General features: G+C 48.7%; 2 protein-coding genes across 6 annotated transcripts in view; one reads left to right on the top strand and one right to left on the bottom strand.

Moving 5' to 3' along the window:
- The window catches only part of ATG7 (autophagy related 7), a 250,861-nt gene extending 247,956 nt beyond the window's left edge, over window positions 1-2,905 (top strand). For all 4 annotated transcript variants that reach the window (XM_019651069.1, XM_019651070.1, XM_019651071.1 and 1 more), the window contains one exon: window positions 462-2,905. In XM_019651069.1, coding sequence (XP_019506614.1) covers window positions 462-494 — 33 coding nt within the window. In that variant the 3' untranslated portion in view covers window positions 495-2,905. The remainder of the gene's footprint in view (window positions 1-461) is intronic.
- The window catches only part of VGLL4 (vestigial like family member 4), a 96,612-nt gene continuing 70,334 nt past the window's right edge, over window positions 1,469-27,746 (bottom strand). Inside the window, exons 1-4 of one of the 2 annotated variants that reach the window (XM_019651074.1) lie at window positions 26,018-26,091; window positions 10,749-10,971; window positions 4,715-4,835; window positions 1,469-4,292 (exon numbers count right to left, since the gene is read on the bottom strand). In XM_019651074.1, the coding sequence (XP_019506619.1) occupies window positions 4,021-4,292; window positions 4,715-4,835; window positions 10,749-10,971; window positions 26,018-26,031 (630 nt within the window). In that variant the 5' untranslated portion in view covers window positions 26,032-26,091 and the 3' untranslated portion in view covers window positions 1,469-4,020. Of the gene's footprint in view, window positions 4,293-4,714; window positions 4,836-10,748; window positions 10,972-26,017; window positions 26,092-27,746 lie in introns of those variants that run through there. The other variant, XM_019651073.1, reaches the window with a different exon arrangement.

Below are 27,746 nucleotides of genomic sequence, written 5' to 3'. Positions count from 1 at the left end.
GCAGTCTGGGCTCCGTGCAGCAAGTGTGCAGCCCAAGTCCCTGCCCTCAGGCAGTTTACCTCCCAGGCGGTATATGGACAAGACAGCAGCCGTGAAGGACACAAGGTGACCTGGGGGGCTGTGTGGTCAGGGGCACAGAAACAAGCGTGAGCGGGGACTGACTGGGAGTTGGAGCGCCCAGGGGCCTCCATGTGCCCAGGGGCTAAATGCCAGCTCTCCCCGGCTCAGCCACTGGTTGGCTCGCTTACCAGAGGTCTCGGGCAAGTGACTTGGCTTCACAATACCAGAAATGGAGGTGTTGCTCCCTTAGTGACAAGGGAGCTGTGAGGCACACAGCGTGTCACCTATGAGCAGGAGCCACTTCTCCTCTTACTTGTCATGGCTGCACAGCTGTGAGCATCCATCTGTGGGCCTCACCGGGCCCTGGACACTCCGCTGACTGTCTCTCCCTCTCCACGCAGATCTGGGACATGAGTGATGATGAGACCGTCTGACACAGCCACCCTCGCGATGCCAGCTTCTCGCTGGCTGCCTGCTGAGGAGCTCTCAGTGGCCGGAGCAGGACAGCCACCCCAGGACCGGCGATTCTCGGCCCTGCGCCATCCCAACCTCTCTGGTTCCCTCCTCGGCATACCTCGAGGACTGGGGCCTTCCCTCTGCTGCCCAGGAGCTTCTGGTATTCTCCATTTCTCATGATTCACGACACCACCAGTTCTGAGCTAAATAATAACCTTGGCTTTGCCCTTCATCTGGGACTTGGCTCCCTCCACGCGCGGTTCTTTTCTCTCGTTGTCACAGTGTTTGAGAGTCAAGCTCCCAGGATCCTTTCCGTCTTGGCCCTTGTGGGGTGGCAGTGAAGACTGGGAGGAGATGGCCCAACACAGACTAAAGGGGGAAGTGAGAAACCCAGTCCTAGAAGGCCACGGGGGGCAACACGGCAAACCACACGCCCTCACCGCATCCCATACTTTGGTGTCCGGGCGGCCATGTCACCAGTGTGGAGGGCTGTCCGTGTATGTGTGTCTCTCTCAGCCTGTGGCTGGGTGTCCAGCAGGCAGCGAGCATTCATTCAGATGGGCTCTGCCGTGTGTCTCAGTCTCAGACTGATTTTCTTCTTTATCCTGGGTTTGCAAGTCTATGACACCCACAGAGGTTGATGTGGAAACCCAGGAGAGAGGAGGTACCTTTTCCACACTTATCTTTATGGTGTCATCTTTAGTCTCAGGCCTAGAACCAAAGTCAAAATGGCGTCTGAGGCTGACCAGAGTAGGATTTCTGTAGGTTAGGTTTTAAATGAGGCTTGTTATATGGAATTAAAATTACAATTTCCATCCTATGTGGGGCTTACATAGGGGTGCCTCCCTAGGCAGGTGCAGGGCCACTGAGCCCCCTCCGCCTCCCCCAGGGCCTCACATAAGCAGAGGCCCTGGCACTATCACTCCAAGACCCCAGGGTCACACACACAGTCCGTGGTTTAAGAGCACTTTATTATTGTTCTTAAGGCTACTTTTAAGTACAAAAAAAAGATGGCCTGCCAAACCTTTTTTTTCTTCTTCCACAAAACAAAACAAAACAAAACAAAAATAACAGGCCACAGAGAATGGTATATTACAGATTTACAAACACGGAGAGAACTGTCCGGACGCACTGCAGATGGCGTGGCTCTGTGAAGAAGCTCACGGGCTCCTCCTGAGAACGGGGAGTGTGTCCTTTCCCGGTCAAGTGTTTGGTTTCCTGCTTCCCTGTCTGCCCGAGGCCCCCCTGGGGTACTTACTGCCTATCCCAGATAGGTCAGCGCACCAGGGACCTGGCTGTCCCCTCCCAAAGCGACGGCCTCGCTCACTGACAGAGAGCTGTCTGAGGAGCCCTCTTCACAGCGCCTGCCGGCAGTGGGGCTGTTTCCTGTGGCAACGCTCAGTAGCCTGTAGCAATAACAAACTAGTGGCTATTAAGGCAGATGCAGTGTTCTCATAGAATAACTGTGTTCCTGCACTTTTACAGACAAATCTACGACAAAAAAAAGATCAACTTTTTTTTTTCCAAACAAAAAAATATGAATGATTACAATAGGAAAGGGAAAAATTAAATAGCTACATATCATTAACAAATTAATTGTTCTTCAAAAAATACCTACAAATTTCTCTGTACATTCTTTACGCACAGCGTAATGATGGTCTTAAAGTTACCTATATAAAAAAAGTGTTCTCAACGATTCTTCCTACAGAAAATATAGGGGCCTGGATGCGAAAGCCTGGAAGCCCAGTTAAGTGGGAGTGAAATGTGTGCAGGGGGCGAGAGGAGAAGGGCTTTTCTTTCGCTTTTCAAAGATACCGACCGGCAGCCACCCTGTGACCACAGCAAGAGCAACGCCTCCGACCTTTTCACCTGGTGCCAATTTTCAAAATTACCCAGTTAACCTATATTTTTCTCACTGAAAACCAGCCTTGAGGGTTCCCATGAGTCCACAATGCCTTGCAGGTGAAGTGGTCACGCCCAAGTCACCTGGCCAGGTGACTTCCTAAGCCCTCTGGTGGGCGAGGCTGGAATGTAGCCCGGTGGCGGGGCAGGGGGATAGACACATGCAATTACCAAAAAGATCAGCTACTGAACATCCACAGCTGTGTCTGTCATGCTTTCTTCACCTAATTTCTAGTTAATAGCTATTACTATAGCAAATGATAATAAATGCAGTAATAACTGTATAAAGTCAGAGGAATGTATACTGCCTTGGCCCCAGCGTACGAGGAAGCATACAAAATACCATATCACAGATTGTCAGTAATCTGCTGTTCAGCCAAGTGAGTTAAAGGGGGCAGTTTCTGCATGGAGGGAAGCTGAAGACACAAACCCCAACTCCCCCAGGATCTATTAATAAAAGCAGGCAGGGATGGGAAAAAAAAAAAAACCAATAATGATGCTGTCAGCCTACAGCAAAACCTCCAGCATCCGACACCACGGCTGACCAATGGACTCACCGCCCGCCTCCGGGGACCGGCTAGCCCCACGCTACCTGGGAGTCATGTGAATATCCAAGACCAATCTTAGAGTACAACTGTACCAGCAGTAAGTGTATCTAGGACTGTAACTGACAAAAATAAACTCTGAACAGAAGCTAGCAAAGTATAAGGTTTGTGTTTGCTGTCTATACAATTAATAGAAACCAGCTATTTCTCTCCACTTAAAACATGCATCACGTTTAAAGCACTACGGCACCTCCAAGCCTCAGCTCTAGTCTAACAAACTGCAGTGTTTAGGAAAAGTAAAATGCCCGTGATTGGTAGTCTGCAGTCCAGTTGCAAGCACCTGAAATCTAGAGAGAGAAAGACCTATAACCTGTATGAGACTTCCCCTTCCAAAAAGCTGTTTTGTCTAAAATTAAAAAACAACAAAAAACACACAAATGGTCAGAAATGTCATCCTTAAACCCTTTGTTTTTCAGCAGTTTGCCCTCAGAGTACTAGCATCTCACATAAAGTTGTCAGGCAGGCAACTCTAGTCCTCCTCCAATAGTGCAAATCAGACACGACAGTTCTCTTCAAGTAGACGCACACACACAAGCGCACACATGTGGGCTGGACCGAACAAGCCACGGAAGCTAAGCCACACTCACCCCGGTCTCGAGAAGCAAAGGGAAGCGCACGAAGCGTTTGGGTCACCAACGTCATGGCTTGTGACTGAGAAAGCGCGTGCCGTGGAGTCCTGGCCCTGTCAGGGCAACAGACCTGCGTCAGAGGTTTCTTTGGTAACTGAGGCAGGAAGTTAGGGTGCTACATGACAGATGTTCCACACGCCGTTCCTGCTATCATGTTCGAGGGCCCTGGCGTACACATACCAAGCAAGTACAAAAAACAACAAAAATCCCAACGACATGGTTTTTTGCGAATAAACCATCCCTTCCCTTCCCCCCCCCACCCCACTCCCGCGATTTTTTTGTTTTTCCATTTTTTTAAGCACTGACTGACTGTTCGAAGCTCAGGCAAACCATGCAGATCGACGTCTTGTTTGAGGGTGGTGCTCCCTTCAGGAGACCACAGAGGGGGAGTGACTGTGGCTGACCATGTGGGCAGAGGGGCTGGCGGGCTGGCCCCTGCGTGAGGCCGACTCAGGGCTGCTGGACGCGCCGTCCTTGGCCGCCTTGATCTGAAGCCACGTGTCTCCCAGGGCTTTGGCAAAGTGGTCGTCCACGGAGCCCGTGATGGACACGGAGTTGGGCGCCGGCTCGGGCTCCTTGTAGTTCTTGCCCAAGCTCCTGCGGAAGTGCTCTTCCACCACAGGGTCACAGGTGGTGGTGGCTGCAGGGGAGGACAGTGGTCAGGGCTGGGATCTGGGGACAGAGGGCCCACCTCTACCCGGCTTAGCTGAGCGCTAGGGCAGGTCACCTCTCTCTCTGAACCTGTAACTTGGCAACGTGCTGCCGCCCTGGGCTAGCTGTGAGTTCAGAGAGAGAAAGTGGCATTAAGTGATGGTAGAGCCCATTGTTCCCCCAACGAGAGGGATCTAGAGGTCAGGGCCAATGTGTGTCTTCCCACCCAACTCAGGCACAATGCTAGCCGCAAATGTGCCCAAAAAAACCCACTTTTCAGCCTCAATGACAAACTCCAGGGGCTAGATGTTCCCGTCTACAGCATGAGATAGAAGCGAACGCCAGTTGAAGTCATGTTGACTGAGGGAACCCAAGCCCACCTGGCTGTCCCCTCACCCCAGGAACACTTACAGCTCGGGGCCCTCCGGTAGCTGGCCGGCCCTGCCACACAGCCACTGTGTGCGATGGGGCAGTGGGAGAGGTTGCAGTTGCGGGCGCTGGCAGAGGCACAGGTGATCACGGAAGGTCGGTTCTGGGGAGAGGAGGGAGGCTGGCGTGAGCTCAGGCTTGCAAAGACAGACAGGACAGTTCTGCTTCCCCGTCCGGCCTAGACACCTGCCACAGCTGAGGGGGCCGACCACCTCCCGGCCCCTCCCACACCATGGCCGGGCACTCATCCTGCCTCGAGAGCCAAGTGCCACCAGCCACCTTAACACCCGAATCCCCCATCTAGTGGACCCAGCTCCTCCATGCAGGGCCCTCACTAGCACCTCCCACTGCTCTGCTGCGAGCCCGTCCTGGAGCCCATGCTGACCAAAGCTCAGCCCATCTGCCACTGCCTACTTCATAATCAGTCAAAATAACGGCGATTCCAGAGCGAGGGAGCCTCTGAGGGTGTGTGAGGAGCCTCCACGACTCCTATGGCTGAGGTCCCCAGAGCGGCGGTCCTGCCTTCTAGGTGCCACCGTACCCCAGGGCTTCTCTGAGGGATTCCAGTACGCTTCCAGCATACATTCAGTTTCTGCTTAAGTCAAAGCCACCTCAACTTGGTCTCCATTATGACCACACAAATGACGGAGACAGAAATGCAGGAAATACATGTTAAGTGTATGAATTACATGCACACCACCCCTCATCCAATCTGCTCTGCCAACTGTCTCCTTCCCCATAACCACCACCACTGCCTGGCAAACTCCACCCTTCCTTTAAAACCTGTTCAAATACCATCTCTATGAAGCCTTTTATGACACACACACACACATACACACAGTATGTCCCCGACTTATGAACGAGTTCCGTTCTGGGAAAACGTAAGTCCGACAAAGTGAGTCTTATACACCTTTGATACAAATATACAATGTAAAGCATAAAAAAACTAAGCACATACACAAAAATACTGTAAATTTTTACTTTTGCAGTTACCTTAAAATGGTGGTACAGTACAGTACAACTGGCATATAGGGATTAGATGGAGCAAACCGACAAGAGAGTTACTAACTGGAGGAGGGAGGGTAGGTGGGAGATGGTGGAGCTGAAAGGTCATCAGCTGTTGCACCGTACAGTAAGCACACAGCAGCACAACTGTGACAATGTCCGGCAGACACGTAAGCTACTTCTGTGATTTGTTCGCGTCTACCAATGTTTGTAAGTTGGGGACTTACTGTGTGTACATACACATGCACGCACGCCCGTCCGCCATTCAGCAAGTAAAGCAGCCCTTCCAGGTGCGCCTGTAAGATCCCAGCACCCGCCTCCTCCTCTAGACCAGGGGTCAAACTGCGGCTCCTGCGGCTCGCAAGCCACATGCAGCTCTTTGGGCTCTTTGGGTTCATTCCAACTCCAAAGTTTGCCGACCCCTGGAAGAGCCAATCCTGTCCCTCACAACAATTTAAAAATTATTCGACAGCCATAAATATATTTTTACATAATCACAATTATGTGAATAATATCCTTTAAAAATTTTGTAAATGAAACTGATAGTTTTATTTTCATTTTCAATTTTACTTCAGAGCCTGCGGCTCACGAGCCGCAGTTTGCTGACCCCTGGCGGCTCTTCCATCTCAAAAGTTTGCCAACGCCTCCTCTAACCCATGCACACATCAGAGCAGGGACCAGAGTATTTCTGCATCCCCAGACCTTGGTGCCGTATCCAGGCCAGGAAATATCTGTGAACCAAACTGCGCTTCCTCACATTCCAGCCAGGAAAGGTATCTCCTGCTTGCCCCAAGGGCCCAATGACAAAAAGTGTCAACGGAGGGGAATCAGGCTTGTCCACCGGCCTTTCCTTATAAAAATAACACAAAAGGCTTCCCATCAAACCTTCCTATGATTGACGGGAAATGAACAGAAATGACGACACGTTCTGTGGTGAGGATCTGTGTCTACTAATACGAACAGGGGTTAGACGTAAGGGCTTGGGTCTAACAAGAAGTTATACACATCCAAGAGGGGGAAGGTGGAGCTTAGCAGCAGCACATGAAAGGATTTGGGGGTTTTAACAGCGCGCCACACCAACAATGGGCATGGAGCCACCAAAGGAGTCGATGTGACTGTGAACACAATGGCATAGAGGAGAAAGCGTGGCTTTGAGGCCAGGTAGACTAGACCTAGAGGAGTGCCACGTCCCACTCCGCAGGTAGGACCTCAGGCAAGGGCCCGCACCACACTAAGCTTTGAGTGTGAAACAGGAAGAACAGTAACTGAGGAGAGGGCTGGGGGACCGCCTGGGATGAGGGGTGTGGGCGCCTGCCTCCTGCTCGCGTGTGGGAGCCCTGCACCTGGAGGACAGCCTGCAGCTTGGAGCCCACTTCTTGAAGGATCTCTCTTATCCCTGAGCCCATGACGTCCTCCCCTGGGAAAGTGCTCTCTATCCATGAGGTGGGGGGGCTAAGGTGGCCACGTTCATAAAGGACTCTGCCCCTTTGGCCAGGCTGGAGATCTGACCCAGGCTGGGGACCAACTGTTAAGCCAGACTCAGTAAGATATTCAAGTTGAACTCAGGAGCTACGGGACAGCCACGCCAGGCTGGACATGTGGGTCCCCGAGCAGAGAAAGGAGAGGATGAGAAGCCCGGACAGGCACAGAGCCAAAGGGAGGAGAGTCCCGTGTCCACTCGGGCTCTCGCAGGCAGGGGCCAGCCCTTCCTGCCTAAGTCTGGCTGCACCCAGGACCCTCCCAATAACACTTCCTTTTGTGCCTAAAGCAGCCTGGGCTGGTTTCTGTTCCTTGCAACCAGAGTCCTGACCATCGCAAATATTAGAAAGTGGGGACATGTTTGGGGAAGAGGTCATGGAAGGTGAGACGATGCAGGGTCACAGAATGGATCCAGGGAAGCTGAAGAACAGTCACGCGCAGCCTCTACGCCAGCGCGGTCCGAAGGTGGGAAGGGAAAGGCCACTCCAGGAGGGAAAGAGGGCAGGACTGCCAGCCAACGTGGGGACGCGGTGGGGACGTGGGGACGCTGTGAAGAGATTCCAGCGGCGCCCCTGGTACTGGATCATCTCTGGGACGCCTCCTGGCCTGGCCTGAGGTCAAGTGCACACCGTGCATGTGCACATGGTCAGGGCCTGGGACACACACACACCCCTCAGTCTTCGTGCTCAGGTTCCAGTCTCTCACCCCGACTATCTGAGTGCACGCTGAGCTTTGGCGCCATATACCCACCTGGAACAAGCACCAGATGGCAGGTGCTCGTGAGCCCACGTGGCCCAACCCCGTAATTTTCCAGATGGGGAAAACAAAGGGCAGAAATGGGTAACCTGCTGGAGGTTACAGAGCAAATTAGTGGCAGGGCCCGACGAGAATCTGTCATTCTTGCTCCATTCACCCCTAGCCCCGCCCACTCCGGCTGCCCTAGGAAAAGAGAACAGTCTGATGGTCGCTGTGCCTTGGGTTCTATGGAATCTTCTCCATTCTCTCCTTGTTTGCCACTACCCTCGAGGCCACCTGCTTGGTATTTTTTGTACCTTTCTTTAAAACACTGTACACCCTCAGAGCTGCCATCACCAAAACATAAAGTAGGGTGACACTCTCTGCAGCCTCCCCAGACATGCCTCTCTGGGAACTTTCCTGTCCCAGTTCCCAGAGCGCTGAGTCACATTTTCCATCACACTGAGGAAGGCTTCCACCGCCCGCCCTGCACAGCCTGTCCTGCCCGCCTGCCACACAGGGTTCTGCTGTTGCCCCAGGAAGCCCCCTCCCCAATGCCGTTTCCCTTGCTCAGAGCTGCGCAATGACACGCACACTTCCCACAACAGCCATCCTGACAGCTCACACACGCAACAGAGCTCCCAGAAACGGGTGGCTGACTGAGCAGATGGAGGACAGAGACTGTGGCACTCATCTGTCCTCGGCACAACACCTGGCACGGAACTCAGTGAATGAGCAGCAGCTCAGGTTGTAGCAGACGTCCAGGCCACGCTTACACAGGAAGGGGCCTGCTGAACAGTGACTGTGAATGAAACGGATTGACCAACAGTCCAGGTGGAAGGGCAGGCTGATAACCTTTTCCCCACCAACCTCAACCTTGAATTAAAGCTTAGGTCAGCGGCCACTATCCTGGGGACGCCAGAGCCACTGTGCCCATCCCAGGAAAGCTGTCGGCTTGTTCCACGGCCACTGGCCAGGAATCCCCAAAGAACACAGGTGGGAATTCAAGGTCCTCACGCCTAGAATACCTGCTCTTCAGCCCCACAGGGATTCATTTCGGGGTAGGGCTGCATAGACGATGGTGAGGACTACCAGGTCACTGTCCAGTGGTGCACTTTTCCCAAAACAACTGTGATCAAAAACCAACCAGAAGATCCTCAGAAGCCTTCGTAGAAGGTAAAGCGTTGGCAAGGCCCACCGAGGGCCCACCCTCTTCCTCACCCAGCCACCACTGGCTTAGAGATGCAACTCCCAGTGTACTGCACTCCCACTACCTCCCCCTCCCTGAGGGCCGCCAGTAGCCAGAGGGCCGAATTCCCTGGATCCTAGAAGCCAATTCCTGTCCACTGCGGCCCCTTGTCATCCTGGAGTACTGTCCTCTCCTCACACAGCCATTTCCCTGACCAGACGAGAGCTCCTTCCGAGCTGAACCGGTCCTGCCCGCATCTCTCTGTACCACCAGAGGGTGACAGAGCGCCCAGGGCAATGTCAGCCCTAGGAAATGTTCAATACATGAATGGCAATAACTTGGCCCCTGTTCTTATCAGAGTAAGTGGCTGTTTATTGATACATAAATAGTTAAAATTCGGTAGTTTAGTTATTGATTACCTATCTCCTCCAGACTGAGACTGTGCGTGCCCATAGCGTGCCTGACTGGCTTCCAGCTTCTCCCTTGAACACAGTAGGTGTCTATCGGTATCGGTTTTGTTCAATGAATGAATGAAATAAACGGGATCATGATGTTGGGCTCCCAGGTGGGAAAGGCAACTGCTCATCATCAGCCCTACTGGGAATCACAGGCACAGCACCACCTCTGCCAACGCCCGGGGCCTGCCCCACAAGCAGTCATTCTCACCAGACTGCAATGCACCAGGCAGTGCGAACGGAACTGGGCATCGGTGGGCCCCATGGAACAGCTGTCAGGAGCCCAGCATCGGGCAGTGAGACCAGAGCATCAGTGGCGTGCACATTGGCGGGGATGTATCAGCAAGACCAGGAGCTGGGCCCTGGCCCCCTGCTGCACACAGTATCCCTCCTGTTCACTGTCTGTCAGTCTTAAGCTAACACTGACTGTGGACCTATTAGGTCACAGGTCCCAGAGGTTCAGCGAGAGAAGCCATGGACTCATGCAATGATTCAAAACCTCAATGCTAATGCCTCTTTTTATTATATATTTCCCCAGGAACCCCATTTTCAAAGAATTTTTTTCTACTAAACACACTGTTTACTAAGTAGTAACTAATTTTATTTTCCTTGAATAAAAAAATCCCTATCTGCCAATCACAGGTTTTTGAACAGCATGAGCTAATAACCACTGTGACCACCGACTTGATGGGATTCCAGCCAAAGCAAAGCAACCTGATGTTTAATCTCGTCCTTACAAATGAGTAAATGCAGGACTGCCATTCGGTTCTTACACTGATCCTAACAGAAACAGGGCCGCCAAGGGAGACTGCTGAAAACACACCTAATCTAGACCAATCCTGCCTGTGCAGAGAAACGAAACCCCCAAAGACATTAGACATCTCATCCACGGCCGTTAGTCTTAAGAGGTGAAGCCCAGGCAGGTCTAGGTAGAAGCTACAATGCGAGGTGCAATCTGGCAAAAGGGTCCCTCCTGCTGCCGCCGCTGCTCCCTGGTGCCAAGTGCAGGGCCAAGGCTGAGGATGGAAGCTCACTCACCACATCTCCCCACAGCTTCCCTCACGGCCTCTGCTGGTGCTCTCCACCCAGCCCTCAGGTCCCAGCCCCGGACCCACTACTGCCCACCAGCCCAAACCCTACTGGACAGACCTACCTGCTGCCGCTCCACCGGGGTCAGTGTGGGTGAGAGGCCGGCGGGCCTGCTGGCGTCCATGCTGTTCTTGGTCAGTGCGAGGGGCTGCTCCATGCTGAGGCTGGGAAGGGACGTGTACAGGTGGCTGCCATGCAGGCTCATGGTGGGGGCCACGGCCCTCTCGATGGGGCTGCGGCTCCGCTCCCGGGGGTCTTTCCGGCAGTCTCCGTTGGCAGTCTTGTTCCTGAAAAAGAGGAGGCACCACTCAGATGGGGCTGCCTGGCACCTTGTGAATGGCGAAGGGGATACCGACCCCATGTGCCAAGCACTTCACATGGATTATTTCGTTTACTTCTTCACCTTGCTGTGGATAAAGACTGTATCATCATCACCCCCATTTTCTGAGGTTTGGGTCAGATAGCTGACCGACCGGTAAACTGGGCCAGGGCGCTAACCTGGGTCAGTGTGACTGCCAGGCCCCTTGGTGCCGGGAGGAAGCACCATCCGCAGGGTCTGTTTGGCAACCTGTCCATGCAGATCACGTGCCCATCTGAGCACTGCTAATAAACTCCACCTGCTCAGAGCCTAGAACGCTAACCTAGGTGCTCAAGGTCAGCTGGGTTTGACAAGGATGAAGACGATGGATGATGACCCAAAAGTAACCAAATGCTTCTGTGTGCCGGGGCCTGCTCCAAGATGCCACGGCCATTAGCTCACTCGATCTTCCCAACAGCACTAACAAGGAGATGCCGTAACCACCCCCTTCCCAGATGATGAAAGCAAGACTCAGAGTCGTCGTGTCACTGGCCGAGCAGCGGTAGCGTTTGCTCGGGCTCACGGTGTGTGCATGCTCGGGCTTGCCTGGAGACTGGAGAGCCAGCGTGCAGCTCCTCCATCCAGAATACACCAGCCAGAGGCATCGCTTCAGGGAAGTCCATCAACTGGCACTCACGAAGGCCTCGCTTGTATGCTCAGCGCCAGGTGCTGTGTGGGACATGTATGGGAGGTAAACACCACCCCACCCACAACATGATGGATCTAGTCTAGGCAACATCGCATGTTGCATCTATCAGAGAATGACACAGTCCAGCAAATGCTAAGACATGACTGACAGAAGAAAATGAACGCGGTTACAGGCTCGGCCCAGGTACTTCCTGTCCCCCGTTATTCTGGGGGCTCTTTCTACCTCTAGTCTCAGCCCTTTGAATACACCATGTTCTCCTGCTGCCAGAGCAATATTTTTTTTTATAATGAGCAGAGCAAGTCTTCTAAATAAAACTGTGTTAGATAATGTCAGTGACTTTAAGAAATGCAAATTATTCTCAGAGTTCACAATAATCATTCTCTTTGCTCAGCAGACAACTTATTATCCTGTTATATTGCATAGAAGCCTGGGCTGGTGTGCTGAGAAAGAAACCGAGAGAAAGCAGCACATAGGTTGCTGCCTCCTCGGCTGGCTGAATGTGATAAAATTTCATTTAGTATTTTATATACACATGCAGGTGTGTGTGTGAGAGAGAGACAGAGACATGTGTGCCTTTTTAAATTGTAGTCACAATAGATCCCTGTCACCCCAATAAATTTAATTTAAAAAGGGGGGGAATAGATCCTATGTACTGTGTACTCAGTTTCCCCTAATGGTGACATCTTGTAAAACTACAGCATGATCATCACAACCAGGCCATTAACACCGAGAATCCGCCAAACTATTCAGATTTCCTGTTTTATCTGTCTTCATTTCAGTGTGATCTTTTTATAAAGCAGATCCGACCACATCAAGCCCTCAGTTACCACTTTGAACAGGTCAGCACCATCTTCATGGCCTCCGAGGTCCTTCCCACTCTGGCTCTGACCACCTGCCCATCCTCGCCTGGGTTCCATGCCACCAAGCACTGTGCTCAGTTACGACAGTCTACTTGCCGTTATTCAAATGAGACACGCCACTTCATGCCTCTGTGACTGAATATATATGTTGGTGCACCCCGCCACACACACACACACAGCCAACCATGCCCGCAGCTTTTAGGTGCTCTGCTCTGGACCCCAAAGTGCCCCTTGCAAACCTTTATTTAATAAAGAACCATCACACCACCATCTCATGTCTTCAGCTATGTGTTATGTGCCCTCGCAGACATCCACCCCCTCACACTTCCGAGAGTGCACAGAACCCAGTTCATCCCACACCCTCACTGCCTAGCATGGCAGGCCCACAGCGACAGCAAGCGGGTGGAGACACTGCATGGACGACGGGATAAGGAAAGGAAGGCACTGCGGACGTGGAGCTGCGTGCGGGCAGAATCATGGAGGGGTGAGGAGTGAGGAGCCACCTTCACACCTTTCATATGGGTTATGTGTCCCGATCAATATGCCATTAGGGGCTCAGTGGAAGGGGCAGGAGATGTGGCAAGTCTTGCAAGGCCCCAGATGCACGCCTACCATGTGGTCATAGGAAGATCCACCTCAGAGGGGTTTAAACGAGGACTGAGCACAACACAAATATAACCACCATGCAGGTGATCCGTGCATGTCAGTGGAACTCAATCAGCGCTAAGCTTAGTTTATTAATTACAGGTAAGTAACTGACAGCATAAAGCACAGCATTTAATTTATAGGTGTGGGTTTTTTGCCCCCCTTTTATTCTCTGGTTGACTATACAGAATGATTTAAAAGCAATTAGAGAATAAATTTTCATCCCATTAAGATAACATGGAAGAGTACGTTTTGGTCAAATGGTCTAGCTGAAATGCCCCATGCATGTGATTTTCAGATAGACAGATACATACATACATACAAACATACATACGCACACTCGATAAATAAGATAAAACCCCACATTAATTCTAAAACCAGCCTGTCCATAATCTCATCGTCCTGTGACGATTCAATCTACATCACAAGCCTTCCCAGTGACTGTCTCGAGGGTCATGATCGCAAACACCAGTGTGACTGCAGTACAGATGGGAGGAGGCTGTTCCACTTAACAGACTTTGGGCCAATCAAACCCGAGATAAAATGGCTTTTAGCCAAATGGAGCTTTACTGTTACATCTACAACTCATCAGTGTATGGAAAGACTGCATTGTTGGCACACAGGTTCATCTTCAGTATCAAGTTTTCTTCTAAATTTGGATAAAATACAATGTAATGTTTGACAAGAGAGGTAAGTTGCTTCCCTGACACAATCCCCCCTCACCCATGAGCTTTCTGAAGGCCACGAAGGAACGAGGCAAAGGCGAGGAATGGATGCATGAGCAATTCAGTCAGAATTCTCTGTCCAATTCGGACTACGGTTCACTCAACCAGTGTTAATTGTGCCCCTATTTTGTGAGTTACAGAAAATAAGACACAGCCCTGTATTCTCATGGGATACGGGTAAGGTAGCACGTGCCAGAGAAGCCGAAAGAAAGCTGGGGAGGGTCAAAGGATGAAGACTAGCCCCCAGCTGGTGGAAAGGAGCAGCCTTAAAGCCTCAGCAGTATCTGTCCCCAGCCAATGTCAAAGTCATCAGGACATACACACAGCCCACCCATCTCTCACAGAGGTCCACATGGCATCTCGATATTGGGAAACTGAGCCACAAGGGCTAACTTAGCTGAGTCTCTGGAGGCCGACCCTGAAGGCCTGGGGACCAGTAACCACGTTTGAGGGAAATGGACGCCCAGCAATGGAGATGAGCTGTCCGAGAGCACCTCGCTAATGGAACGGAGGTGAAGACGGGGCAGTGCCACACCCACAGCTGCCACCTGGGCTCCTGAAGACACACTCTGTGCCCACACCACGCGGGGGAGTGGGAGAAGGGATTCTGGGGGATACGAACCAGAAAAACAGTCAACCAAAAACATGACGCGGTAGAGCATCATGGATCAGGCGAAGATGGTGAAAAACACAGAAAGAAAACATCTGAAGAACTCGCTGGTTAATTTTAGTAAAATTATATATTACTCACATTTCCAGCTCTTTTTCCTGGTTCCCGGAGCTTAAAGACAGACATTGTTTTCCATGTGCCCCCCCTTCCCGGCCCCTGAATGAATCATACCCTGGGCTCCACTGCTTCCCAGAGCATCATGTGCTCTCACGGACAGCCGACCAAACCACGGCTTCCTGCCTGGGAGATCGGAGTCGCCTCCATTCCTGTGAAGGACGAAGCCTGCTCATGAAAAAACAGCTGCGGCCCCGTTAGAGCCTAAAGGGCTTATGGGTGGCTGGCTGGACGCCGAGGACCGGCCAATGTCACTGCGGCCCCAGGGCACCCTGGCCCATCCTGGGAACTCATCCTCACCCTGGGAGGGCATTTCTACTGCCAACTGTTTTAAAAGAGAAAATGGAAATGGGGGACACACGTCAAGGGTGGTTAAGAAAAAAGACACCTATGATACTTTCCTCCGTGACAAAGTGTTCCAGGGAACGGATGCCACCTGCTCGTGTTCTCCCCTCTCTGAGTGGAGAAACCAGGAATGTCGACGGTGTCTGGGGAAAAGTCAACCAGATTCCAAGCAGTGAAACTGTGAAAGAATTCATCACATAAAAAAAGTCTACTGCATCTACTGGCTTCTCATTAAAATGAGATTCTCCCACCCTTAAACATCAGGAGCTCCGGGTAGACAGCAAACCCGTGGGAAGGTATTATAGTACTTGACATGCGCAGGCCTTAACGGAGTTCTGTTAACTATGAACGGCTATTAACTAAACCAATGTCTAAATCTGTACAACAGAGGAGGGGATATGGGTGTGAGACAGTTTAGTTAGTGCTTTCGAGGAAACATCATGGGATCCCGTGGGGCTCCCTGCTGCAGGCACCTGGGCACAGTCTCAGGACAGGTCCCTTGGCCCAGGTGAATGAGGCAACGACCCAGTCCAGCCTCCATCTCGGCTCCAGGGTGCACCGAATGTCCCTGCGGTGACAGTGGCTCTGCTGGATGCCAGACCACTCCTGGCAGGAGTGAACTGATGAGGCGCTGTGGCAACATGCTCTACGCATGAGGGTTTAGGGAGAGATGAAGATGCAAAGTAGGAAGGAACCAGGAGTAGAGCGAGGCCAGGAGGAAGCTGGGGTGGGGGAGCCTGGATAGTCACAGTCCTCTGTAGTATTGCTAAGGTAGCTTCAATTTTTAAAAGCTTCCTTAGAGAATGTACTTAATGCCACTGAACTGTACACTTAAAAATGGCTAAAATGGTACACTGTATGAAATGTGTACCTAACCACCTCCCGTTCTGTCCCAAGCTTAGAGGCCTTCCCTGACTCCCCAAAACTGCAGGGGTGGAGGTTAACATTGGGAACCTGGACGTGCGTGAAGGGACCAGCCCCCCAAGGCACGCCCCCAGTTAGTTGCGTCTCCCTTACTATCTCAGCCAGCCAGCTTCACAAGGCTGTCCCTAGGGGGGCACATGCAGGCTCCACAGCTGGACAGGACACCACGAGGGCCCCACACTCGCAGTTCTACCCTCTCCCCAGTGCTGGGCACAAAGACTGAGCAAACAGAGGATGTTTTCACCATTATTCGTTGAGTAAGTGAATTATTCAAGTACATGTACTATATGTGAGGCCAGTTAACAGCATCTGTGGTGAATGAAAAGGAAATTAAGGACATTTCAGAGAAAATTCCCAGCAGGAAAGACTCCCCCCCCCCCCCCGACAAAGCAGAGCTTAGGGAGCATTTAAACAATGGGCATCAGTGGTAGTGAGATGTTTTCTGCCTTTAACTACCTTCTCCCTCTTTGGTTTTCCTCCCCCTACTTGTCAATGTCCCCTAGCCCGTCCACACCTGCCACGCGCATGGGACTGCACCTCTTGCCTCTTGTGAGCAACATAGTTCACTGCTTCCCAGCCAAGCAAGAGGGCGCTCGGGTTTGTCTCCAGGACATCCTGGTCAAGCCCCAGCACTCCTCAGTACCAATTTCAGTCCGGAAGTGGAGGGGGTGGTGACACCACCACCAGGATGCTGTGGTGCCAAGGGAAGGCTGAGTATGGATGACGTTTGCATGTGGAGGTGGTGGGAGGTGAGGCAGAGACACCCTCCAAGGTGAAAATGGCGAGCTGTGTGCCATGGGCAAGAGGAAGTTGGGAAATGCTGGCATCCGGACCAACCCCAAAACACAGCGCAACCTGGGATGGGGGGATGGAGGGATGGAGGGGTGGGGGATGGGGGTCGTCTCTGCTTCAATGACAAGCACATCCCATCAGCAGTGAAAAGGGGGCAGAGGCTGACTTTCCATTAACTGTAGGAAAAGACTGTCTTACATATGACAGCTATAAGACAACTACCATCGCTTCACATCACGTAATAGCCAAGAAAGCAGCCACAGCCCTACCACCATCAAAGGCTCGAGGGAGCCCTACCTGCGTGTGTGGAACACTGCAACTGGCTAATACACTGTTGCCACAGCTATCCATCCACGTAACATTTCTCCCCCATTAATTCCCCCCACAAAGGTAGCATCCCCCATTCTGCTAGTTTAGATTGCAAAAATCAACTACAGGGAACTGAGCAATGCACACACCTTGTTTGCTCAATCACATGCAGTACCAGGGAGAGAAGTGTGTGCCACTGCTGTGTTGCGCTTAGAAAAGTAGCATCCAAAAATACAGTGCATTAAAAGTTAGGGAATCCCTGTAAGCACATTATTTACCTCGATTATCTTTACTATCATATACTATTATTTCTCAGTAATGCTACATGCCAGATCATAGGCTAGACCTCATTACCTTATTAAATCCACCACAACACCCCATTTTATGGATGAGTACACTGAGGTTCAGAGAGGTTCAGTAACTTATTTAAGGGTGCAACACTAGTACAAGGACTCTAATTTATATTTGACTAGCTTGAAAGTCTTTCTTTTTCATTTTTCCCTCTCAAGAAAGAGGCTGAGAAAACTACAAAAGACCTCTCTCTGTACCTACCACCCAGAGCTGACAAATGAAACCGTACTATCATATTTGCTTCAGACCTTTCCTTCCCTCCTAAAGGGAATACTGGCAGTGATCAAAGCAGAACACGCAGACACCCTCCCTCCCACCTTCTCTAGGCCCATACCCCCTTCTCCACTCCCCAGGTGTCCCCACTGTCCTGTATTGGGGGATTCTTCATATATAATGAAGATATATATGTAAATAATATGGAGCACATTTTAAATTTACATCACGGTATCACACACTATATATATTGTTTTACAACCATGCTTTTTTCCCTTGCCTGGTTTTGGGGCTCTACCCATGTTCTGACGTAGGGATCTAGTTTATCCATCTCATTTACCTGCTGTATAATATTCCTTTATATGAATACACCACAATTTAATACTGATCCATTCCTCTACTGACAGGTATTTAGACGACCTCGGTTTTTCCTTATTATAAATAGCCCCATAGGGTTTATATCCTTGTATGTCCCCTGTGCCTGGGTGCAAAAGGTTCTGAGTGTCGCTCAGGTAGGTGTCTAGAAGTGACGCTCGTGGCTTGTAGAGCTCACATCTTCAGCTGCCACAGGTGTGACATGCAGGTCCACTGTACACCCTCTGTCAGCTGAGCATCACGGCTCCCGCGGAGGTGTGTCCCCTGTAACGTCCTGGCAGCCCCTGGATTTCTGCAGTTCTCATGGTGTGAATCGCCCCTCCGTATTTTAATTTGCATTTCTTTAATTACCAGGGCAACTGAGCATCTTTTCATACATTTATTAGCCATTCTACTTTCTTCTTTGAATTGCTTTTCATTTATTATGGGTTGAATTCTGTGTCCCCCCCAAAGATGTTGAAGTCCTGACCCCCCAGTTCCTGCAATGTGATCTTATTTGGAAATAGAGTCCTTGCAGATGATCAAGTTAAGATGAGGTCATTAGCGTGAGCCCTCATCCAATGTAACTGGTGTCCTTATCAAAAGGAAATTCAGACAAAGTTACAGACCTGTACAGAGGAGAGATGATGTGAAGATGTAAGGAGAATGTCATCTATAAACAAAGGAACGCCTGAGGCCACCGGAAGTCTTTAAGAGAGAGGCCTGGAATACACTCTCCCTCACAGCCCTCAGAAGGAAGCAACCCTCCTGACACCTCGATCTCAGGCTTCCAGCCTCCGGAACTGTGAGAAAATAAATTTCTGATGTTTAAGCCACCCAGTCTGTGGTACTTTGTCATGGCAGCCCTAGCAAACTAATACCATTTCCATGGCCTTTTTTTTTTTTTAACACCACTGTTTTATGCATTTTTAGGTATTCTCCACACCCATGTCTTTTCTGCTTTATCTACATTAACCTGCCCCTCTGCTCAAAAAATTTTAGAGCTTCCTCTGGACATTTTCAAAGAGGTCTCTAAGATCCACTGGACCTCAGGTTTCCCTGTCACTATGAGGCATATTTAATTAGCACTGAGAGATGACAGCAGAAGTTGAGACTAGTGTGTGAGATCAGGCTTACCAATAAGAAGCCAGGGGCCTAGCTGCCCCGACTTCTCCTGCAAGTACAATTCAGGAAGCCAGGAAAAGGTATTCCCATCTGCCCCTACATACAAGAGGGGAGCAGCCTGTCAGCCATTTATAACTCAAGACCTTTTGGCTCAGAATATTTTGGATGGATGGATGGATGGATGGATGAACAAACGAACCAGCAGCTCTTTTCATTATTTCTACACTGATGGGCCCATAAATAATGAACACCCCAAGACCACAGGCCAACCGTGTGCCCACCTCCTCTCATTTAATGTTCGTGCCGACCCGCGGAAGTGCCCGCCACCATTCCCATGGTATAGGGGGGGAAACAGAATTGAGAAGCGGAGTTCTCAGCCAGCGTGATGGAGGCAGGTGGTGGGGTCGGGACTCGAATCAGGCCAGCCCTGCCTCCTCTGCTGAAACTGCCCACGAGGGTTTCAGAAACCGCCCATTTCTATGGCGTGGGAAGGAAAATCACCAATTCTGGAGAGCATAAGGGGAAACACATAACTGACTGGGGCTCTTCTCTGGGGTTGAGTCGAGGGTTTCCAATCAAAGCCCCTCAAGAGTGAGAGGCACTCAATTAGCATAACCCAGGTCTCCAACATTCCTCACTTCCCTCCAGCCCCTCAGCTCTCATTAGTGTTTTGTGGGACGTGCCCTTGCCACTCATGTCTTTTTTCCCTGTGAGACTGGAAAGAGGGGAAAGTGGGTCTCCCCTCTCCTCAAGCACAATTACTGTGCAGATCTGCGTGAGGGGGCCAGGGGCACCCAAGAAACCTGACTGGCATCATCTGAAGTCACAGGGTGGCCACTTACGTCAGGCTTCTAAATAACCAAAATGTAAGCCTCCAGAGAGAAAACATTTTAAAACTATTTAGTTAGAAACCTGTCTGAAACATCCTACTATTTATTCTTTTCCTTTCTTGGTGACTCAGGGTCTTTATCGTAAACATTATTTTCACATGTGATGCAGCAGGTCTCCAGGACGGGCCTGTCTGCCGCAGACCGAGTCCTCTCAATTGCTCAGCTGGCTGGCGTGCGTGGGTCAGCTCCTTACCGCGTTCCTGTTTCTTCTCTTGGTTGTCACAGGGTCATTCTTGGAGTAAGTGTGTCTGCCACTGCTGGTAGCCCTTATCTCTCCTTTCTCCTCACTGCAGGCCAAAACAAGCCAGGCCAACTAGGTTTGCTAGAATGATGTGAAAAGTACGAGTCCACAGGCTCTGAATGAGTGGCCTCCCATGGCCACTTTCCCATCTCTGGTTCTGGTATTCAGAGATCTTATTTATAAACTTGGGAAAGGAAGGGCTTTCTAGACCTGCTGCTTATGGAGAAGCGCGACACCGCCGTGTCCGCTGGCAGGGCAGAGCTCCTACACTCCGCCGGGAGAGTCACATTTCTGAACCGCTCAACTCTGTGTAAATAAGAGACCAGTTTTCTTTGACTACAACTGTCCACACATGTTTTCCATCATTAGCTGAGACAAGAGGAAAAATTAAAGTTTTAAAAAAGAGGTCAACCCTTGAGAACGTGACTGTTCAAGTATCTCGTCTGTCATGTTAGCAACTGTGACCACGAAAGCAGCGGGCCTCCACCTGAGGGCCGGGCCGGGAGGACTCGTCCTGGAGACAAACAGGCAGGGAACCATGTGCACAACCAAGCACTCCTTACGGACGGAACGGATCACGTGCCTCACATGTGTCCCCTCAAGAGTTTTCACATGAATGGAGATGTGTCTGAGACTAATAAAATATAAATTAATTTAAAATCCCTACTGCTACTAAATTTGTAGTCATTTTTGCCATTATGTAGTCTCTCAATGAATGATATAAAAAAAAAACACAACCACTATATTTTTGGCATTAAACAGAGAAGGGATGGAAAACATTATGGCTTCCTTCTGTAGCTCAGCTACAATGTCTGAGGTGGACGAAAACCTAGGAAAGATCACCTATTTCTCCACACAACAACAGAGGTAATCAACACGGTGATAGTTTACTTGGCTGTCTTTTAAGGACCACTTGAGACAGCTGAGGTGAGGACTAGGGAAAGGGTGGAAGCACAGAGATTTGCCCAATGAGACTGTCCAGAGCCAGATTTTAAGAGGACTGTGTCTGCACCAGCTTTGACGGGGGTGACCAGACGCTCAGTTCTTCCTGCTCACCTGTCCACCAACCCGAGACTCACAGAGACCAGTTCCTTCTAGACAGGCCTGGAATGAAACAAACTAGGAAAGGGGACTCGATGCACACTGCACTGCCCTGAAGTGTCCATAAGTCAGTGTTAATCACAGTGCCTGGCAAACAATAACTATCTTATGAACAAACCAACCAAAAGCAAACCAATTCTTAGGGAAAAACCGCACCAACTAGTTTGAATAAGACAGAGGCATTCGTGAGCTCCAGGCCAGGACCTGGCTAAGGGGTGACCAGAGAAACCACTCGAGTCATCGCAAACCCACCAGAAACTAATGGTCTGAAAACCCCTTCGAGAAATCATTTCCGCTTTCATTCTTCTAGGTTGGCACTGAGCCAGCTTTCATAATTCCTTTTAAATTTTTTTGAAGGCTCACTCTTGGCTTTTATTCCACATTTTCCAGCAAATTGCTGGAAAATATTATAAAACCATTTAGTGAAAAGATTGGATGCTTTGTCCTACTCAGAGGAAAAGGGCTTCATGATGAAATGTCTGTTGACTAAATGAGAAGGAAGAGGAATTACAGCGCTCCTAAAAGACTGCCATACACGCAGGCACTTACTTCCCCTTTAAGCAATTCCCTCAACTATTGAAAAGCTTCAGTGCAAGGTTTTTCCTCATGCTGAATGAAATCTGCTTTCCAGTATGATTCTTGGATCAAAGGGCAGCCCTTTGGAAAAACTCAAAGTCTATTTCTTCCTCCAACTACTGGAAAACTGCTTGTATGTCAGCCCTGCCACGCCCAGAATTCTCTTCACAAACAAGAACCCTCCAAATGATCCTAACACCAGACTCCTTACTGTCCTGTCACCCAACTTCACACACTTTCCAAATAAACCTTCATACTACTCCACATGTAATATAAATAAGAGACTACACAAGAAAAGGTAAGTCCCTTCAATGTATGGTAGCATATTTCTAAACCAAAAATCATGGCAGAAGGTTTAATAAGATTAAGAACTAAGGTACACAGAATAGGATATTCGAAATCAAGATTATTCCAGGACCCGTGGTCAACTAGATCTCCATGTTAACAGCCCTGCTCACGATGCCAACAGTTGCTGCCGCAGCCCTGTTATATACACATTAAGTGTGTGGCCATCTAAAATTCTACTTGTTTTTCTTTCAATTCAGTTGCATTTGTAACCCTGTATTGGCTAGAGATATAAATGTGTTACTACATATATATGCATCACACATGCATGCGTATCAGAGACAAACTATCTGATTTCCTTCTAGTGCTGTTGGGTTTGTTGCAATTCCCTCCTCCCCTACACAACACACAATCGTGTTCCTACAGGTGAGTGCAAGTGGCCTTCCCAAGTGTCCAGCTCTGATGGTGGTGGTAACCAGATCCAACTTATTTCCTGGACTTCTTGATATTAGATAATTTTTAATTCAGTACATTTATTCAACTAAACAAAAATTAGAAAGCCAATTTTCCTTTTAAAGCTGCCCACCTACTCTGACTGACATCAGAAACTTGGCAGGCAAAATTAAATTATTGAGTTAAATTCTAACTATATTAAAAAGTTTAAGACTTTTAAGTATTGAGTACATAAAGTGATTAAATACTCATCTAATAAAAATACTGAGACATCTACCAACTATAACATAGTTATTACTATTAATATTTAATTAATTATTGCACTTATTAATTACAAAATTATTAAAGGACCTAAGGACCTTCCATCTGAGAGCAAATTATGTCGTGCACTAATTCTCTCTGAGAAGCCAGCCGTCTCTGGGTTGAACTCCATGTTTCCAAAAACTGGAAGAAAAGGTTGGCTGAGCTATTTTTTCTTTACTTAGATTACATGATAGGAATAAGATTTGAATTAAAGATTATTTCGAGGACCCTCGGGTGTTTAGAAAGGCTTCTGACATAGTGACAATTGATAGACAAATTACCAATCCATCCCTATTCTTACAGCAAAATTTCCAAGGGACCTTAAAACAAAACAAAACAAAAAACCACTACTGACGGCCTACTTCATTTTTTTCTGAGTTATAAAACTCCATTTCTTTACAAATGCTCTCATTTTCCAACTCTTCACAGAATTCAGAACCGACATTCTCTAAGCTGTCTGCTTAGCGTTACTGTAACATCTCTATCATTGAAGAGCAGTCCCCTGGCTATTAAAATCACATTCATTCGGAACACCGGAACCCTGAAAAGGAGGGAGAAAAGGAACCTAGGATGACTCCATTCAGCACTGAAATGGCATGTCCCCAAACTCTTGAGTTGATGATTCTAAAAATGCCTTTAGTGACTCCAGAGGACTACCATTCCCCAGCAGCCCACGGGACACACTTTCCTCTTCACGCGTGAGGACTTCCACGACCAAACGGTAATGGTGAATCCTAACTACCCTTCGAATCAAAATGACCCACCTCAAGAGTCATCACACTGTGGCTCTATTATCAGGCACTAAATATCAGGTCCTCAGAAAGCTGAACCTCTGTCCTGCAAGCTGCTCACTCCCTCCTTGTGCATCGCTCATCCCAGCTGAGTATGGAATACAAAGGCTTAACACATAATAGACTCAGTATTGTTTATTCAGTTGAACTAAATAAAGCTAATCATTAGTCCTTAGAGGATATTTTAATTTATCTTTTTTACTGTGGTAAAATACACATAAAGTTCACCATTTTTTAGTCATTTTTAACTATACCATTTGGTGGCATCAAATACACTCACATTGTTGTGCAACCATCACCACCACCCACCCCCAGAACTTTTTCATCTTCCCAAACTGAAACTCGGTCTCCATTAAAAACTAACTCCCCATTCTCCCTTCCCTGCCCCAGCCACTGGCAACCACCTTTCTGCTATGTCTCTATGAATTTGATTCCTCACCTAAGTGTCATCATACACTATTTGTCCTTTTGTGACCAGCACAGTTCACTCAGCATAATGTTTTCAAGGTTCACCCATATTGTGGCATGTGTCAGAATTTTGTTCCTTTTCAAGGCTGAATAATATTCCACTGTGTGTATAGACCATGTTTTATTTATCTATTCATCCAGTGATGGACACTTGGGTTGTTTCCAGCTTTTTGGCTTTTGTGAATAATGCTGCTATGAACACGGGTGTACAAATATCTCCTTGAGATCCTGCTTTCAATTCTTTGGGGATATACCTTTAAGTGGACTTGCTGGGTCATCTGGTAATTCTATGTTTGATTTTTAGTCCTTAGAAGTTTTGACAGATCATTGGCAGTACAGGAGGCTGGAACTACAGGATGCATTTTCACTACATGTTTGTCCCTTCCTACTAGAGCAAGATAAAAAGGTTGCAAAAGGGTGGGTGGGTCTGGCCCAGGACAACAACAACAACAAAAAAATGCAAGTCTTTGTAAATACAGTCCAAGTGGCTCATGAGAAATGCTCATGAATAATGTAAACATGTGACATAAACATTAAATAAACAAAGATCATCCATCCCCCGGCTCACCAAATTCAGCAAATACAAGCACACAAGTCAATGATGTTGCAACCAACAGTGATCCCTGTGGAAACTCACAAGCCAAATATTTGTGGTTCTCATTTCTCACCATGGGCCTTTAAAAATTACTCCAAGTCATCCAAGGATGGTGAATGTTAATAATACGTAGTAATAACTACCATTCGTATAACATTAGCGCACAGTTTCACAAAGTGCTTTGCACATAATATTATCGTTAACAGATCGTCTTCAACCTGCAACTCATCCGTACTCTCCAGAAAAATGTATTTCCCAAATGATGACATTAAAACCCCACTGTACGTATCTGCGCAGGCAGGTGAGGGCACGGAGGCACCGGCTCTCAAGGAGTCAATGACTTCACTCTCCACTTCAACCTGAGCTTCGTTTCAGAGCAAGGAGGGGAGAAAGGGGTAGGAGGAGTGACTGCTCTGTGGAGTTACTTAAGTTACTGAGAGATTAAACAAAAACATTTACTTTTCTATTAAATGTGAAGGAGCTCTCAATCACTAAAGGATCCTGTGCACTAAAGCAACTTAAAGAGTAAGGGACTCAAGTAAAATTTCCATGGAGGGAAGTGGTCAAATAGCTGAGGTCAAAACCTCCAGACTGCAATTGTGGCCAAGTGCTTTTATTTCCCTTGTAATTTTCTTTAAGAATAAATGTTAAACCGAAAACATACCCCCTTTTGGAGGCGATCCTGGCAGCTGAACTGAGTGGGAAGAAAAAGCACCCTGTACTCCCCAAATCAGCAGCCACTCAAACTATGCGCCATTGTTTAGAGGTGGTCACATGATAACCCAGCCTGGCAATAACATGTCAGCCATCACCTGAAACGCGGTTACTTCCAACCCATTAAGGAAACAATTACTAGTGTGCATTAACCCTTCCCGCTCACACGTGTTAACCCTTCCCGCTCACACGTGTAAACGGCGGCCAGCGTTGTGGCCCCATTAACAGCCTTCTTGCTCCTTCCAGTCCCCTCAGAAGAAACTGTACATGACATGGATGTGATTGGGACAAGGTGCCATTTAGTGAGGGGTGAGGGATGAGAAGGAAAATCACTGCTGTCCCTTCTGAGCAAAATCAACTCTACCTCTCCCAGCACTTGCTGCCTCATAGTTTAAATTAATTACAGCTGAAAATACAGGGTTGCCATCTGGTTTGAAAAAGCAAGGATAAGGGAATAAAATGAAAGGGTTTTTGGTACTAACCTCACTTTAATCATTGCCAAAGAGCATGAAGACAGCCCAGCGTCCTCCCACAAAAAAGCCTTGGGCCTCACAAACTTGGCAGGCAGTCCCAGGCACAAAACGGGATAGGCAGAACGCCTGTCAGAATAAAAGTCCTCAGCCGAGAGGAGACTTGCAAGGTAAGGGGCCTGCCTGCCCCCAAGCTGCAAGAAAAGTTTCCTTTGGGTCCTGGGATAGGTTAGCAACTCCTGGGAGGGTTTATTTACAGAGGGTGTCTTGCCAAAATGTTACATGCATCATTACAGTTCCATTTTGTGAGAAAATAGATCTGCTGTCAGAATTACAGTATGTGATTTCCTCTTTCTTTGTTTCTCCAACTTCCATAACATAAGGCTTTTATAAAACTCTAAAATACGGCTAAACAAAACACAGAAGAGCAAGGCTGCTGGAGAAGGAAGCCAGCTCTGACGGAACAATGCATGCAAACCCACAGCACTCTTGCAGCTGACCCTTCAGAGAAGGAATGTCAAAAATCCCTCGTTTTTCCCCCCTCCGCTGCAGCCACAACTACAGTCTCACTTGTGTTTTGTAGGAAGCAACTTCCTCCTGCTTTCCTCCCACCAGCAGAATCCTGGATGAGAGGCTCTTTTCTATTTGGACTCGGGCTGCCGAGAAATGCTGACTGCAGGCTTGGGGAAGGCAGTTACCAAAGGGATCCTTGGTTTGTCGTGATGGGCTGTAGGTGGGTGCAAAAAACTGCCAAGTCTGCAGCTTTCTTACTTATATCCCAGCGGTGATTAGCCCACAGGAGTGGAGCATCAGTCAGATTTTCAGCCCAAAGTAAAGTTTTACCTGCCCACGACCTGAGTTCTTTTCATCCTAGCTGAGCTTTGCAAACAAAACCCAGATGTACCTGAGCCCAGCTGGGTTCAGAAAGTAATACCCATGGAGGCACGGTGGTGTTTACTGGAATAAACTCTGATCAACCAGTTACAGTCTTTATAAACCAGAGATTAGAGTTGTAACAAAGAAGATAAAAGCAGAGTTTGAGGACAAGCATTTCTGTCCTGGGGAAAAACACATTTTCAACCCAAAAAATGATGCGAAAGTTGCCGTCCAAATCCTGCCCTGACAGAATCATTGTCTATAGCAACAGTGTCCATAACATTCAAAATCTCAGGAGTTTAACTTTCGAGTAAATGGTACATCTGTCAAACCACAGGAAACATCTGGTAAAATGGTTAAATAAAAACAGAATTTAAACTTTTGATTTCAGAGCTTGCTTATGGTACCCAACAAGGGACTATTAAAACAAATGCGAAGAGCTTTCTGACCACTCAAGGTGCTTGGTGCTCAATGAGATGGTGGGAGGTGGGGAAAATGTCCCCGAGCTGGAAGGGGGAGAAAAGGCAGGAATCAGCTGCAATCCTTTTTTTCATGAAGATGGAAACACCCCTGTTCCTCACAGGGACGGTGGTCAAAGCCCTCTGAGGGCCTGGGCAACAACCCCTTGCTCTGCCCACACATCATCCCATCTTTAACTTTCATCAGGTATAGCTGAGATCCCTTCCCCTAACCCAGACTGACTCCTTCACCCACACACCATCCCCTCCATGCCACCAACAAAGCAGGCACTTGAGATATGTTGGATACATGACCTAATGAAGTAATATACCAGCAAATAAATTAGGAAACTGGTTCTTCTCCTAACATATCTGATGGAGGGTCCTCAATATGAAGAGTTGTAACA

This window comes from Hipposideros armiger, unplaced genomic scaffold (genome assembly GCF_001890085.2).
Source record: "Hipposideros armiger isolate ML-2016 unplaced genomic scaffold, ASM189008v1 scaffold_152, whole genome shotgun sequence".
NCBI lineage: Eukaryota > Metazoa > Chordata > Mammalia > Chiroptera > Hipposideridae > Hipposideros > Hipposideros armiger.
This window is presented reverse-complemented; position numbering and strand designations above follow the sequence as displayed.